This window comes from Corticium candelabrum, chromosome 13 (genome assembly GCF_963422355.1).
Source record: "Corticium candelabrum chromosome 13, ooCorCand1.1, whole genome shotgun sequence".
In the NCBI taxonomy this organism is placed as follows: domain Eukaryota; kingdom Metazoa; phylum Porifera; class Homoscleromorpha; order Homosclerophorida; family Plakinidae; genus Corticium; species Corticium candelabrum.
Window position 1 is genome coordinate 6764069 of NC_085097.1, and position 14848 is coordinate 6778916.

The following is a 14848-nucleotide window of genomic DNA, read 5'->3' on the forward strand; positions in this document are numbered from 1 at the left end:
GACGTTTGGAAAATATATGTATTGAGACAGACAAATAGACAGAGACAGACACAGACAGACAGACAGACAGATATAAACAAACAAACAGACAGACAGTTACTAGTGTTGGACTTTAGTTATAGTTATGTACTTTGCAGCGATGTATAATAGTTCCATGTTTGAAATATATGTATTGACAGACAGACAGACAGACAGACAGACAGACAGACAGACAGACAGACAAACAGACAGTTTCAATTCAACTGCAACGTTGCAATGCAAGTGTGCTGACAAGAAAACTCATGGTCGGTTCTGGACCTAAGACCCTTAGTAGAAGCACTGACTTTGCACAACTTTTAGTTATAAGTAGCTTCTTTTAAGTTTTATCCCCCCATATGGGGCTAATGTATTATGTAGTAATTATTATGTAGTAGACTTTAGGTTTGCTTTTAGAGTTTGATGGAATTTCATTGTAATGAAAATATATGACAGACAGACAGACAGACAGACAGACAGACAGACAGACAGCTAAAGTATAGACACACACAGCCAAACGTCAGGCAGACAGACAAAGACACACAGGCACAAGACAACAAACTGAGACAAGCACACAAAACCAACAAACAATTAAACAACCAAGCAGACAACCAGACAAACCTATCACACAAAAAGTCTAGTACAAAATCATGAAAACACATACTGACCTCTACCACCCCCTGACTCTACCCATCCCCCAACCTCCCCTGACTCTACCCATCCCCCAACCTCCCCTGACTCCACCCATCCCCAACCTCCCCCACATGCACACAAACCTCACAAAAACGCTCGGCAACACACAACACTCGTATACATATCGATTCCATTTTCATATAGTAAAAAAGTAAGGCAGTGTCGTACTCTCAGCCTTTACAAAGCTTCATCTTCTCTACGCAGAATCCAATAAATACAATGTACCTCACGGTCCTCAATACCATCGTCATAGTGACCTAAAATTCACATCCAATCTTCTCCCATTCAAGTGGTGTATCGAGACACAAATAATAATAATTAATAAAACGCAGCAGTTATCTACACGAAATTGCTTGTCCCATTCAATTTGCAGTGTAATCACTATGTGCAATGTGAGAAAAAAATTTTGCTAATTTAATGAGGTTTGAGGCATGTCACCTGAATCGTCGTCTGATTCGGTTAGCGGCGGTGAGACCGAGTGGTGTGTTTTGCGACGTTTGCCGCGCGTGTTGTGGCTGCTCTTCGAGTGTGTCTCTTTCGATTCGTAATGGTTCGGCTCCACGTTATCGTCGAATTTGTCTGGGGAGATCTCGGTGTCTTGACTGCTAGTGGACTTGGCTGTCGGGCTGTCGGCAATTTGCAGTGGGGGTGTTAATGGCCTAAACAGAAACGAAGTGATTAAGTAATTCGACTCTTGTTGTGACACTGTGTGTGCGTCCAGCTTGTGGCTTCAGTGCTCTGCTGTGTATGTCTGTCTATGTCCCTATGTCTGTCCATCTGTTTTGTCTACAGCTGTTAATAGATTTATTATTTGTCAGTCAGTAATCAACGTTTGTCTCTCTGTGTGTTTGCCAGACAGCTTGACAACACTGACAGCAATACATTCTTGTTCTGTCCACCTACTGCCTGCCTGTCTGTCTGTCTGTCTGTCTGTCTGTCTGTCTGTCAATCTGTCTGTCTGTCTGTCTGTCTGTTAATCTCTCTGTCTGTCTCTCTGTTAATCTGTCTGTCTGCCTGTCTGTCTGTCTGTCTGTCTGTCTGTCTGTTAATCTGTTTGTCTGTCAATCTGTCTGTGTGTCTGTCTGTCTGTGTGTCTGTGTGTCTGTCAATCTGTCTGTGTGTCTGTCAATCTGTCTGTGTGTCTGTCAATCTGTCGTTACTCACTCTGAATCTTGTCTCTCAAGCATGCGAAGTTCCTCTTCCATAGACGGAATCCCTAGCCTTCTCTCATCATCCACAGCTTCCTCCCTGCATCCTCCATTGTCAACACCCTCAACTGCCGGAGCCTCAACAACCAAACTCTTCTTTCCTACTTGAATAGTCTCCGAGTACACAGCAGACACCATTTTCCGATTCATCTCGTCGACTCTCTGATTCAACATCGACTGCAAATCGGCCAACGCGACACCCAAATGGCCAGCACTCTGTAATGCCCCGGCAACCGACGACGTCACACTCTTCAGCACCGACACGCCCTGTGAATCGCCCTCAAACAGAGCAGCAACAGGTGACAGCAACATAAACGGCTGATCAAACCTTGCAAGCCCCTGAATGTTTTCTAAAGCTACGAGCGCATTGTACGCCTGCTGCAAGCATGACATAACAGTATGATGTGCCTGCTGGTATGACACATACGGAGTACCCGAACTCTCAGAAAACTCGCCTGCATTTTGTTCATCATCAATATTTGCCATTTCTCCTTCCTCCATTTCCATCTCGGCGTAATTCACAGGAAGACGATTCGCTCTCGATCGTAACGACATTTGGTGTTGTGGCATGTCGTCCAGTGAGCTGTCTGTCACGACCGTATGCATCGGGTTGAATTCTTCTCCGGTCATGAGCTTCGCTCTCTTTGCAGACGACTCGATTCCAGACATGCTGCTGTTTGTGTTCAAGCTCATCATCTGGTCAGTCAATGTGTTGTGTTGTGTGAGAGGTGGCATCGACATTCCGGATAGAACAGACGCAGGAACGGAGCTGGACACGTCTTCTTTCGGGTTCGTTAGGCTGCTGAGACGTACGACTTCATCGGGAGTGACGCCGTGGTCGAGGAGATGCTTGTGAAGACTCGCTATGTAGAAAAACGGTTTGGAACAGATGCGACAGTAGTGAGCACGTTGACCCCGACGTGACACAATGTCTATATAGAAATGTACCAGCTTGTCATGTGTCTTCAATAATTAATTTTGTTATATATTGCTATCAATAACATGTTAATTAGATATTGTTGATAACAGACTGTGACCTGACTACAAAATAAAAATATAAATAAATAAAATAATTAATTAATTAACTACAAAATAAATTACAACAACAACAGACATACCACCATCACTACTGACAGCATACATTTTCTGACATTTTATGTGGCTGCTCACCTTTTCGTGTCTGAATGGGAACTCGAACTGGGCTCGCTGTCGATACGGCAGTGGCTGATGATGCGCGTTCTGGCTTTTCTTGCTTCAAGTAGTTTCGTAGTTCGCTGCTGTCTGAGAGCCATGTTGATCCTGGATGACATTTCTGCATGTGTTTGATGAGACTGCCAACGTAGACAAAGACGGCAGAACAGCATGGACATTGTCGAGTTCGTTTTGCATGATACATGTACTGATCTGTAAATGAAATGAAGCATGGAAGTGTGAGGATTATAGAAAGTGTCGAAAATTGTTTCTCGGTATGTAAAATTATTGTATTAGTAAGATATCTCTCTCAACACATTAGACTATTGCATTGGAGGAATGCATCTCACAATACACTAAACTATTGTATTGGAGGGATGCATCTCACAATACACTAGACTATTGTATTGGAGGGATGCATCTCACAATACACTAGACTATTCCCGTAAGTGTGAACTTGGAAGTGAGTAATGAAGTAGAGGTCCCACCAGGTGTGCTCATTAGAGCACTAGGAGCTGTTCCAGTTGGACCATGTTACACCAATTATTTTAAATGGTTCCAGTTGCTGATCTGTTGGTCTTACAAGATAATTGGATAATAACTTTGCTCCACCCGTTTGTCTTTGATATGCAAAGTATTATCATTCTGTTTCTTTATAGGAAAGGCTTAGATTATTTGATAAACAGAAATGCCAGACCCAGTGGATGATACCGAGATCATCGGGAAGTCCAAAAAACAGCGGAGATATTGATGATTTTCAAAGTTCACACTTATGGGGAACAGACAGTAGACTAATGTATTGGAGGGAAGAATCTCACAATACACTAGACTATTGTATTGGAGGGATGCATCTCACAATACACTAGACTATTGTATTGGAGGGATGCATCTCACAATACACTAGGCTATGGTATTGGAGGGATGCATCTCACAATACACTAGACAATTGTATTGGAGGGATGCATCTCATAATACACTAGACTATTGTATTGGAGGGATGCATCTCACAATACACTAGGCTATGGTATTGGAGGGATGCATCTCACAATACACTAGACTATTGTATTGGAGGGATGCATCTCACAATACACTACGCTATGGTATTGGAGGGATGCATCTCACAATACACTAGACTATTGTATTAGAGGGATGCATCTCACAATACACTGGACTATCCTATGGAGGGATGCATCTTACAATACCTACACTAGACTATTGTATTGGAGGGATGCATCTCACAATACACTAGGCTATTGTACTGGGAGGGATACATCTCACAATACACTATTTTGTTGCATGTTTTCAAGTCCATTGCTAGGATTCCTTTAGAGTGTATCCGGCCAATACACATAGCAAAACCTCTGCATTGTAATGGTACAGGAACTTTCATTGTTCTCTGTTCTTCCCTTGGGGATCGGACACATCAATCAATCAAGAACACCTTACTTCACAGGTCGATTACGTCTGAGTATGTACAGTCACCCACATAAACCCCAAAGTGAAAAACCATTTGTATTTGGTGCCTTATAGCTTGAATTTTTGTTAATAGAATGTGGAAAGAAAGAGACAACATGCAACACAACACTCAGAACATGGCAAGATCGTTAATACGTCCCCTCCACTATTGAGAATATTTGTGGTATTGTCTCACCGGCCATGTTCTACTCATATGTATTAGAGGGATGCATCTTACATCACATTAGACTATTGTACTGGAGGGATGCATGTCACAATACACTAGACTATTGTATTGGAGGGATGCATCTCACAATAACTAAACTATTGTATTAGAGAGATGCATCTCTCAACACACTAGGGAGCGCCTACACTAGACTACCATATTAGCTGTACATTATCCACCCTATACGAAACACAGTTTTCCATATTGGGCCAACACCTTACCTCCTGAACTATTACTCTGTGTAGTCGGAGGACTAACCGATGCCACAGGCTGAGTAGCTACAGTGTTCGTTACTGTCACCGGAGGAGCCGAGACCAACAAAGATTGACTCTTTGGCGGCGATCGTCCGGACGATTTAGGGCTATAGTCGACCCACATTGGACCAGACAACTTCCACTCTGGAGCCGTTGCAGCAGATGGATCCTCTCCTTTGGTCAGCGAAGGCGTCCTACCCTTTCCTGTCTTCGGCAACTCGAAATCAACTCCCGGATGAAATCTACACCAAGAAATAAAACATTCATTAATATCAACCAGATAAACCACAAACTAACTACACTTATTGTTTGCATAGATTGCAACAGATCTAAATAATTCTAAGTTAGATTTCACTCAGACTCCACATTTTCAATATAGAAACATTGTTTTCCAATGACAGCAAAGTGTTCACTACACATTAATATCAACTCTTAAGTCAACTTCAATATACAAACATACAAATGCTAGCCTCTATACACAAAGCTAGTCACGGTCTTTGTCATCCAATACGAACACGACCAACTAACCCAATCTTATCCACGCCAGCTCTCGTCTCACCTTAATACTTCCTCTACATTTTCAATATTGAACGACTTCGCTTTCTATTGTCATTTTGATTATATTTTCTATTACCTTTTTATCATTTTATCAACATTTTATTTAATTATTTTCAGTTCCAGCATTCAGTTTTATAACATTATACTTTATATTTGTAGTTTAATTACTTTATTTAATCACAATTTTGTAAATAAGTTTTTAGTTTCAATGCATTGTTTTCATTTTATTACGTATGCGTATGCGTGTGTGTGTGTGTGTGTGTGTGTGTGTGTGTGTGTGTGTGTGTGAGTGTGTCTGTGCATGTGTGCATCCGTGTGCATCAGTGTGTGTGTGTGTGTGTGTGTGTGTGTGTGTGTGTGTGTGTGTGTGTCTGTGTGTGTGTCACTGTGTGTGTGTGTGTGTGTGTGTGTGTGTGTGTGTACGTGTGTGTGTGTGTGTGTGTGTGTGTGTGTGTGTGTACGTGTGTGTGAGAGAGAGAGCAAGAGAGAGAGAGAGAGAGAGAGAGAGAGAGAGAGAGAGAGAGAGAGAGAGAGAGAGAGAGAGAGAGAGAGAGAGAGAGAGAGAGCACGTGTCTATGAGCACAGCACGTGTCTATGAGCACAGCACGTGTCTATGAGCACAGCACGTGTCTATGAGCACAGCACATGCCTGTGCATGCATACGGTCACAGTAACACAACACCATCGCACATACCAACCTTCGCATATGCTTGATAAAACTAGCACCATACACAAACTCCATCTGACACACCGGGCACATGTAATACTTCCGTCCGATTTCCTGCCCCGACGACTGCGACTCTGAATTCTTCGGTGACATCGGCGAGTCCATAGCCGCCGACTGCTGCAACGCAGACACCTGTGGATGCATATCAAACACGTGACTGTCCGACGGATCAACAATCACAGACGCATGTTTCGACACGAGAGCCTCGCTACCGACATCTCGTTCCATCACTCGATTACGTTGCTGCTTGTTTTCATTCCTCTCTGCAGCACCATCAGAGTCACCGCTCTCCGACTCTTCGTGTCTATCGATTTCCCCGCTGCTCACCTCACCGTTCGACGACACTCGACGATCATGTTGACCCTCCCACTCCCGCTCGCCTCCATCCGAGTTATAACTGAAACTGAACTCGCTTGATAGATTCTTCAATCCTTCCTGTTTGATGCCAGCAATACGTAGACTCGCAGTCTCAAATATGCTCATCAGGTCCGGACACTGATTGTCCTTGTTTCGGTCGGCGGCGTCCGCGTGACTTTCTTTCTTTCCGTCTGATCCGACGGTCGCTATTTGTTTGAGGTGATTTTCGCGACTGACGGGGCCCATGTAGGGAACCTCTTCGCCGGGATGGTAACGTGACATGTGCTTCATGAAGCTCGTACCGTACACGAACGTCATCTTGCAGACGGGACATTCGTACGAGTTACGAGGAAATCGCTGATGGAAGGCACTCCCTAGTGACAAGAACAGAAGTTAGATAGACAGTGGGATGACGTATGGATGACCTCCATGCATCCAAACATGTCACACGTGCAATAATTGCTGAGAGCTAAAAATTAGTTTGTCTGTGTTTGACTGTTGAGCTGTCCATGTGGCTGGCTGGCCGTCTGTTTGTCTGTTTGTTGCCCATCCATCTGCCTGTCTGTCAGTCTGTCTTGTCTGTCCGCCTGTCTGTCTGTCTATTTGTTGTCCATCCATCTGTCTGTCTGTCTGTCTGTCTGTCCTGTATGTCTGTCAGTACTGTCTGTCTGTCTGTCAGTCAGTCAGTCAGTCAGTCAGTCAGACAGTCTATCTATCGATCTACCTAAGCATTTGCCTGTGTGTCTACCCGTCTGTCATGCTAGTTCGTCCATCTACATGCCTTTCATGTCCACCCAACCATCACTCATACAGTTCTGTTCCCTGTCTGCCTCATAACACACTAAACATGCCACTAACACATCCAAAATAAACTACAACCTCAAACCATTCAGTATACCTTCAGCCAAAGCCTTTTCGTCCTCCTCGCTGCCGCCCTCAGGTGCTATTGGTTTCTCTGCTTGTCGCTGGCTTGTGTCACTGGAACTCTCACCAGTTCTGTATCCTGGAGAGACGACGTCTCCTGGCACTTGCCTGGATGGCAGAGTAGGAGTGAAGGCACTCAATGCTGCTTGAGGGTATGGCTCAATGTTTGGCTTGATATCACGAGGAGATGTAAGATGTGATGGTCCACTGACTGGAGAGAGCTGAAAATGAGAAGCAAATTGTAGCAATAATTCTTTGTGCTGACGTAATTGTCCACTTGACGTTCTGTCAATCTGTCTATACGTCTGTCTACTTGTTTGTCCATGAGTTAGACTGTTCATGTGTTGGTCCATCTGTTTGTCTGTCTGTCTGTCTGTCTGTCTGTCCGTCCGTCCGACCGTCTGTTTGTCCATCTATCTGTCTGTTGTCCATGTGTCTGTCTGTCCATCTGTCTGTCTGTCCATCTGTCTGTCTGTCTGTCAGCACCACTTACTGCTTGTATCAGTGGCTGCTGCTTGACTGTATTTGAATACGTGTGCATCAGCTCACGATGCACCTTGTGCTTGTGTTTCATTAGATTGGCATGATAAACAAATACTTCGCCACAGAAATCACACTGTAATGCAGGCATGCGAGACGCAGCACCTAAACAACACCACAAACACTCAGTAATTCCACAGGCAGGCCACCATGCTTCACACCTGAATTACAAACTAATAAGCAGAAATAAGGACAACGAACAGCACAAAACAGACTAAAAGACAAACAGACACACAGACAGACAGACACACAGACTAATTCATGGACAAACAACTAGACAGACTTATGGAGTGAGACAGACAGACAACAGACAAACAGACAGACAGATTTTGGATCATGGGGAGAAGCGAGAAATTTTTGCAGAAAATGGCAGCCTTTTCATCAGATGAAGCAGGAAGACCTAATGCTGCGGAATTTTTAGACTTTTGGAGGAAAAGACTCTCTGTACAACTACAGAAGTGTAATATTCAAGTTATATCAAAGAAACTTAGCATGTTGTGTGGTGGGTCTGAGAGGCCTGACTCTCTCAGCACTCAATTTTTCTTCATTAGTCTTAGTTATATATAAGTGTTTTAGTTTGCTGTAATGTTAGCTTTCAATGAACATTAGTCTAGTTGTATTACAGTAGTTCTTTGCAGAATTATATCATAGTTTAATGTAAGAAATAAAAGACAGACAGATGGACAGACAAATAGAGAGACAGACAGATGGACAGACAAATAGAGAGACAGACAGACACACGACAGACAGACAGACAGACAGACAGACACACACACAACAGACTACTTCATGGACAAACAACTAGACAGACAACAGAGATAGGCAGACAGATAGGCAGACAGATAGGCAGACAGATAGACAGACAGATAGACAGACAGATAGACAGACAGATAGGCAGACAGATAGGCAGACAGATAGACAGACAGACACACAAACAACCAGACAGACAGATAAAACTATTTTCTACCACCACACACAACTATCTCTACTCACTCAGCTTGTTTTGTGAGGGCGCATACTGTCCTTGTGGGTGCTTCGTCTCAATATGCGTAATCAAACAACTCTTGTACTTAAACTGACGACCACAAACTTGACATCTCATCGAATTACTAGCCGACACTTCTTCGACTTCTAAAGCAACAAACATGACAATGACCTCTACATAGTCATCACACAAGCCCTACAAGTTGAGTACCAATTGCTCACTAAACAAACTAGAGACAAAAAGGCATGCCATCAATAGAATAATGCACGAAGCCACCTAACACATTCGCATACAAATATACTGACATATGATAGAAATATCCTGGGTTCTGTTCCATGACCAGCTGGTGTCTGGATTATTACGTTCCATCCTGTTTTGTGTGTTCCCAATAGCAACAGAAATATAAATACACGCAACAGGGTCACAAAATGCAACAACAACAACAACAACAACAACAACAATGACACTCTGCCAGGCATCCTAATGTGTGTACTGTACAGTACACACAAGAAAAGAAGTACAAAAATAGCACATAAATGAGAGATCATGTGGCCTCGTTAGATGGCAGTGATGCATCCAACGTCTACTTCCAAACGTTTACAATAGCATCGAGATGTATCAAGTCATCATACATAACGGCAATAAACTGTGCATTAGAGATCAACTAGTGCACATTCTAAAACAGACAGACAGACAGACAGACAGACAGACAGACAGACAGACAGACAGACAGACAAACAGACTAACAGATAAAACTATTTCTACACAACCATCTCTTTTAGAAAGACAGTAATCTTGATTATATGGTCATCGGGTCTCCTTGCAAGCAGCAAAGATTGATCAAAATTCACACTGTGCTTTTATCGAATCGAGTTTGTGATGTAAAAATGAGCGATTGTTTTGATGGAGTTTTAGTAATGTGACACAAGAGTGAGTGAGTGAAACAACTCTACAAGGATCCAGCAACCCTAACACGATTCAAAATCATTGTTCGTCTCTAGCTCCCACATTTGAGCAATAAGCATGACATATGACCAACTTATGCTACTGACAGGTACACGGTAAACCACACAGAAAGGCATGTCAATATAAGACATGTGACACCACCCTTATGATGGACAAATAACTTGATAGTTTTATCATGAGTTCCAAGCACGAAATATCAGATTAATCACACACACACAAACACACACACACACACACACACACACACACACACACACACACACACACACACACACACACACACTCCCACCATCTGCAACCAACAGAACACCAGAAGATCGATCATCATAATGAGTCAACAATCACCATGGACCACCTCAGGTCATTATCATAAGTCAAATAATTACAGAGCAACGCACCCACACAGCTACTTGTATAAACCACTTACTTGCATATATACAAAAGTATGACACCTATAATAACAAAGTCACCCATAATATAAAGTCTGTAATTATGGATCTCACAGATGATGTTGAGATACCATTAGCCTACCCTGCAATACCGGTACCCTCAATACATTAGACTATCTGCAATACCCTCAATACATTAGACTACCCTCCAATACCCTCAATACATTAGACTACCCAGCAATACCCTCAATACATTAGACTACCCTCCAATACCCTCAATACATTAGACTACCCAGCAATACCCTCAATACATTAGACTACCCTCCAATACCCTCAATACATTAGACTACCCAGCAATACCCTCAATACATTAGACTATCCTGCAATACCCTTAATACATTAGACTATCCTGCAATACCTTTAATACATTAGACTACCTTAATATGTCAATACATTAGATTATCTGTAATACCCTTAACTACCTTGCAATAGCCTCAATACATTAGACTATCCTGCAATACCCTCAATACATTAGACTATCCTGCAATACCCTCAATATATAGACTACCCTACAATACCCTTACTACACTAGACTACCCTGTAATACTCTCAATACATTAGACTATCTGCAATACTCTCAATACATTAGACTATCTGCAATACCTTCAATACATTAGACTATCTGCAATATGCATTATTACCATAGATTATATCACATTTACATTCCTTTATTTCATGTCTCGTTTCAATACGTCATCACCACACGTTCCTGTCTCTTCATTCCTCCCAAATCTTTCAACCATCACAACCCCTTCTCTCCCACGCATCAATACAGACAATACAGACCCAAAAACGTCAATACGTTCTGTCCTATTTCCTTCACAATTTCTTGTTACTCTAAGACTTCACTTGCAATCTCTCTTTACTAGACTCTATTACTCTGTGCCACATTTCCAAGCTCATCCAGTTTGTACCAGTGTCTAGCTCTTGCATTGAACATTTAACCAATTACAAAATCATATTAGAATGAAGCATTTCTGAATACGCATGAAGCACTAGAGGTCTGCATGTCTGATATGATAAACAGTATTCAATGAAAGGATTCGCAAGATCAACAAGTCAACATTACATTAAATTGGATGCCTGCCAATAACAAAGAAACAAATAGACTACAAACCTGCCAACACATGCTGCAGGAATGTTAACACAACGAAACATCCATTTCAAGTGTGAGAAATGGGAAGGAGATGGAACGAGTGTGTAGCATGCTGGTTGTTAGAAATAAATATTTTAGGTTACAAATTTTTGAAATTTGGAGAAATATGTAATAGGAGATTTGCATACAACACGAGTTGTGTGTGTGTGTGTGTGTGTGTGTGTGTGTGTGTGTGTGTGTGTGTGTGTGTGTGTGTGTGTTGTGTGTGAGAAATATTTCCAACATCCTAAACCAACCATTCTTGTCATATCCAAATTATAAATTAGCAAAATTCTATAATTAAAAACATAAAAGAAATTAATTTAATCTGCCATGATTTATATCAACCTATTATCCTGAAAACACTGCAACATAAGCACCTACTATAAAACAACAAATAAAATATCAGAAATTCTGGACAAACAAATGACTTGCCACATGTCAACTCTGACATGTCAAATCTTATGTAATCATAAATGTGCATTAGAGTATTTGTGAAGTCCCACATTGCTCTATAAGAGAAGACTCCACTTAGAACAAATACATCATGCAGTCTTCAGTATATATTAGAAGTCACGCCAAAATGGTAATCAAACCACAAAACTAATCCTTTCTGTTGCTCTGGAAACACACCAACCCACCAGAATCCAAAAATGTACAACCGCAATGATGGTAAGTAAACCCAAAAATAAATGCTTTGCATTCTGAGAAGAATGGTTACATTCCATAGGGTTCAACTGTACTCCATTTGGGTGAGAAGGAAACTCTATATTACTATTATTATTCCAAGGGGATCAACAAAGTGACTGGTTTGGTAATGAATCTCAACATGTCATTACCAAGTAGTTATGATATCAGACTTATGTAGTGTAGCCAACACTGATGTCATGCTCACCTCTTGAATTAGGAAAATAGCTGTGATTCATGCTTGGTGCTGTAGAAGGGCTGACAGCCGGTGGTTGAGGCACAACCTGTTGGAGACTCTTCGAGGTGACCATCGACGGCGTGGAATCGGACATCAACATGGAACTCGGACTCGGGCTTGATTCTTGGCTTCTCTTGTTGCTCATTTCATGGCGTTGCATGTGCTTTGTGAAAGAGCCCGGATACACGAAAGTCGCTCCACATATCTTGCACGTCAGTCGTTGACTTGTTTGAGCCGAAGGAGACTTCCCTCCACTTGAAGTAGCCACAGAACTTGCAGGTGTCGCCATGTCCTCGTGAATCACCATGGAAAACTGACAAGACAAAACCAATCAGAAAAAAATGAATCATTCTGACGTCACTATAACGTAGTTTCCCGTATGGGAGAGATGGATATATACCCATTTTGGATAGAAAGTAGGGGTGAACCACGAGAATGCCATCTTACACAGGACACTTGTTCAGACTGTCACTAAATGACATACTTTGTGTGACTAATTGTGTCAAACCAACGCCAGAGATTGCACCGCATTCCATGCCCCTTCAACCATCTCCACACAATCAACACAATTAAATATTCATCAAATAATCATTCCAAGTTTGTCTGCACTCAGTTTCCTAGACCTTTCAATGAATTTTGCAGAAATTCCCGCCCCTCCCCTTTGGGGAGACAACATCTCACCATATGGCAAAGTATATCTTTGGTGCTGCATGAGTGGGAAGCCTTTCCACCTTGCTAATCACATGAAAGGTACAATAGCAAGATTGTCTTCTGTGAATTGTCTCCACATTTGCCACAGAATCCACACACCACTCATTTATTTTAGTGTGTAACCAGATAGTCTAGTTGCTAATTGTTTGACACCCTTGGACTGCATGGCAAGCAAACAAAACTTTCCACGCGCAGAGCATTAGAAATCCAGAGAGACGCAAGGGAATTCCCCGTTTCACCAAGACAGCTACATTCGCTTGCTACACTGTCGCACGCGAATCTGTATGTTTCTACACATTGTAGCAAATCAGAAAGAGTAACTAGCCAATCAGATGTTTCCATTCCTGGAATAGTCTAGACCACCCTGCAGGCACGTGCCACTTTACTTCACTCCCAATTTGCTTTTCAAAAGCCGCAGACGACGCTAATCAACAATACATTGTCTGCACCGGATTTTCGCCTCTCTGCTTCGCACTTGCGCGGCTTTGCGCCCAAAGTTCGCGACAGCGTCAAACAATCAACATTTTCATAACACCAGAAAAACGGTAATGGTGGGTAACAGAAACCCATAATATTGCAGACATGATACACGTGCACCCCGAGGTCAGTTCTAATGACAACACAACTCGCAAATAATCCGAGATATCAATCTCCCTTCTGGAACTCCGCCAATTAGCAAACATAATGCGGATGCAAATTTTCACAGAAAACTGGCAAACGCGGTCTCGCCAAACGCTAACGTTTCGCATCGGAACGACGAGGTGCGACGCCAAGCTCGTCAGACTTTCGAAAATGGAAGCCGACTCAATTCTGTGGTAATTAAACACGACGCCGAAAGACTAATTCAATTTGCTCATTCAATTAAAACGGTCATAAGGCGAACCGCTGTGAAATTCTGATAGCAACACGCCGCATGTACACACCGAGCAGCTCTAGAAACGAAACAAGAGCGAAGAAAAATTGTACGCTAAAATGACCAACAGAAAACGGAAGTGCATCACGGCACAGTGTAGCTAATTTTTAGGTCGAGGTCACGCGACTTGCTCCTGATTGGGGGATCTGTCGGGATCGGACTCATGGGAATTCCGCATGTCCGTCGCAGCGAATCAACGACGACTTCGAGTAGCAACAACGTGTAACAATGTGTAGTAAGATCGAGCGACTGTCATCATGCACGGAATGCAGGCGCTAACGAAATCACGTCCACAACTGGGCGGAAAGAATTTTTTCGTCGCCAAGCTTCCAGGGAGATGACACCACAGAGCGACCTACTGCACGATCCACGACATCGTTAGTCGTGCCAGCACGACGGGCAAGCCGCCATGTCACTAACCACATCCTCGATCGCGAGATACAATGTCGCAACTGGCGTCGAACTCACCAGATCTTCGAATGCCGACTCTCCTCTGCAACGCTGATCAACAGACGCTCAACTCCGACCCGCAAGCTCGACTGCCCGCATGCCCGTCAGGCGGTCTGCGTCACCGAATTACAACAAAAATATTGGAAATCCTAAATACATAAAGTAG

The 14848-nt window shown here is 42.7% G+C and overlaps 1 protein-coding gene across 2 annotated transcripts; it reads right to left on the reverse strand.

Annotated features, from left to right (window-relative positions):
* Positions 1-821: 821 nt before the first annotated feature.
* LOC134189041 (uncharacterized) lies at positions 822-14846 on the reverse strand. 2 transcript variants are annotated; one of them, XM_062657272.1, is made up of 10 exons: positions 14701-14846; positions 12579-12921; positions 9142-9279; positions 8102-8253; positions 7583-7829; positions 6299-7058; positions 5010-5284; positions 3087-3320; positions 1873-2779; positions 822-1367 (listed from the first exon to the last, which is right to left on the reverse strand). In XM_062657272.1, exons 2-10 carry the CDS (start codon positions 12913-12915, stop codon positions 1118-1120), a joined length of 3300 nt encoding a protein of 1099 aa, XP_062513256.1. In that variant the 5' UTR covers positions 12916-12921; positions 14701-14846; the 3' UTR covers positions 822-1117. The 2 variants fall into 2 exon arrangements, with proteins under 2 accessions (XP_062513256.1, XP_062513255.1); XM_062657271.1 differs by having other exon boundaries at positions 1873-2848.
* Between the last annotated feature and the right edge of the window lie 2 nt (positions 14847-14848).